Raw genomic sequence first — 2,514 nt, forward strand, 5'->3', positions numbered from 1 at the left:
CAACACCGAGGGTTGTGATCCCGTTGCCAGTCCCGGTCCGGTACGGGCGCAACACTGAGGGTTGCGATCCGTTGCCGGACACGAAAAAAGACAAAAAGGAAAAAAAAAATAAAAAAATAAAAAAATAAAAAAAAAGTACCTATGTACCAAACACCAAGATTAAGAATTTATTACAGTTTTCTAATGACGTGGGACTTTATGATAATGTTAAATGGGGGGGAAAAAACCAAGAACATAAAATTAGATAGAGTATGTCCTCGGCTCTGTAAAACAGTATGTAAAAGAGGAAGAAAATACAAGAAAATGTCAACAATGGCTACCACTTATGATAATGTTAAATGGGGGGGAAAAAACCAAGAACATAAAATTAGATAGAGTATGTCCTCAGCTCTGTAAAACAGTATGTAAAAGAGGAAGAAAATACAAGAAAATGTCAACAATGGCTACCGAAGGGTGCTAAGACTGTGGGTGACTTTCATCTCCTTTTATACTTTTCCATTTCCAGGTTTTCTACAATGAGCTATTATCACTTTCATAATTATAAAAATTTTATTTTGAAAATACAAAATTTTACTAGTACCATTACCTTGGGATCATGAACAAACGTATTTCCTTTGGTTCCAGGAGGGAAATCTCCAGTACAAATATATTTTAGACATTCAATGATGGTCTGAAGAAACAGAAAGTTATATTATTTAGTTATAAAAGGACTGCAGGAGTTTATCACAAAATATTAATTCATTATAGGAATATTATTTATCATGGGGACTATAAAAGATATCATCAGGTAAAATTTGACATTATAAAACCCGTAATAAAGATATAATTAAGTGTTTAGAGTATAATTGCTGTAAATTCATAGAGAAGCTATACAATTAAGCAGGTATCCTAAAATAAAGAATTGTGATCTGGAAAAAAATAATTCTCTATTTCCAATTAGAACTCTTTAAACTAATTTAAGTTAATAACAACGATGGTTAAGTTTCACAGAGCTTCCTGTGTGTCAAGTATTGTAAATACTATGGCACTTTTACGTACATTAACTATTTCATTATAATACTAACTCTAAGCTGTAGAAATTATTTTTATCGTCATTCTATAAACGATAAAACTAAGACACAGAGCAGTTTGGTCACTTGCCAGCAGTCATACAGCTAACAAACGATGAAGCAAAAAATTTGTATTCAGGCAGCCAGTGCTCATAAACGCTATACTAGTCTTCCTTCCGGTAGTGTACCTAGTACAACGCTAAGTACAGAATAGGTATTCCGGAAGCCTCCTTAGTGCAATATGTAGCGTGCCAATCTCATAAAAGGCCTTCAATAAATGGCACTTCTACATAAACAAAAGCAGACAACAGTCTAACATTCAACTCTCAACCTTATCTCTTTGTATACGATTTTCACAAATCCTTCCTTTAGACTCTTCTTCCTGCTATACTGATACTGCCTTGCTTTTTCTTAAGCCACTCCTGCCCACAACGCTTCTTGGCTATACTTTTTACTCAAATTTCTACATATTCCCAAGGCTTTAAAAAAATCACAGCAAATAAGTTGTGCTCCAAGTGTTTTACTTTGACTGGGTAAGAGCAACTTTACAAATACATAAAGCAAATACAGTTTCCCAATTTAACTAAGGCCCACTACATCGGTTCCATTTTAAAGTTAAATTTTATTTTCCATTTATTATGGCTGGACAGTCAGCATACTCAGAAACTCTTCGTAGTCATATATTTATCATATTTTGTAATTTCGTAATTCTTTGAGGAATTCCTGTATGGAAAAACTCCCAGGAAGTGCATGCTATGCTTTGGGACACAGCGTTAAAAAACATCACTGCAAAAATGCAGACCTAAGGGCTTCTTGTAGCACTGTGAGCTCGCTCAGCGGGAGCGGCGTGGGATTCTCAAGTCAACCTGGACACCCTTGAGGCTGGGTCAGTCCAACTCCTGGAGGCCACACCAGGCCACGCCCCGAGGGACTTCCCGGGCCTCCACGAGCGGAGCCGTAGGGACGCCTGTCTTCCTAGAGTTGTGAACTCCCCTACATTTTACTCTCCGGATTAAGATATGGCGACCGGTAAACTGAAGGTGGCTACTCAGGACTTACCGTCTTCCCAGCCCCATTGGGTCCAACCAAAATTGTGAGGGGACTGAAGAAAGTGATAATTTGCTTATCTTTGTCCTCTATTCCAAAACTCCGCACGCCCAGAATGCTCATCTTTTCGATCCGGGACATGTTTGCAAACGTTTCTTATCTCAACACCAGGAACCTGGAACCAGGGGCCCACCAAGGTTTAACAGTGAGGCCGAAGCAGGGAAACCGCAGGACCTGAAGACCCACGAATCTCGGGGTCAGGAGGATCCGGGCGGGGAGCGAGACCACAGGAGGGCCAAAAGGTCCTGCTGGCGAGCTGCGGGAGGGGGCGGGGGCTCTAGCTGGAAGCCTTCCTCCCACACCGGCTTCTTCCCTGCCTGGCGGGCGAGAACAAGGGCGGAGGCCGTCCCGGAGACCA

General features: G+C 40.4%; 1 protein-coding gene across 1 annotated transcript in view; it reads right to left on the bottom strand.

The window, feature by feature from the left end:
* Positions 1 to 2,514, bottom strand: part of RAD50 (RAD50 homolog (S. cerevisiae)) — a 75,583-nt gene extending 73,069 nt beyond the window's left edge. Inside the window, exons 1-2 of the mRNA XM_008571643.1 lie at positions 2,109 to 2,514; positions 587 to 670 (exon numbers count right to left, since the gene is read on the bottom strand). Coding sequence (XP_008569865.1) covers positions 587 to 670; positions 2,109 to 2,237 — 213 coding nt within the window. The 5' untranslated portion in view covers positions 2,238 to 2,514. The remainder of the gene's footprint in view (positions 1 to 586; positions 671 to 2,108) is intronic.

Source organism: Galeopterus variegatus, unplaced genomic scaffold (genome assembly GCF_000696425.1).
Source record: "Galeopterus variegatus unplaced genomic scaffold, G_variegatus-3.0.2 Scaffold708, whole genome shotgun sequence".
NCBI classification, from domain to species: domain Eukaryota; kingdom Metazoa; phylum Chordata; class Mammalia; order Dermoptera; family Cynocephalidae; genus Galeopterus; species Galeopterus variegatus.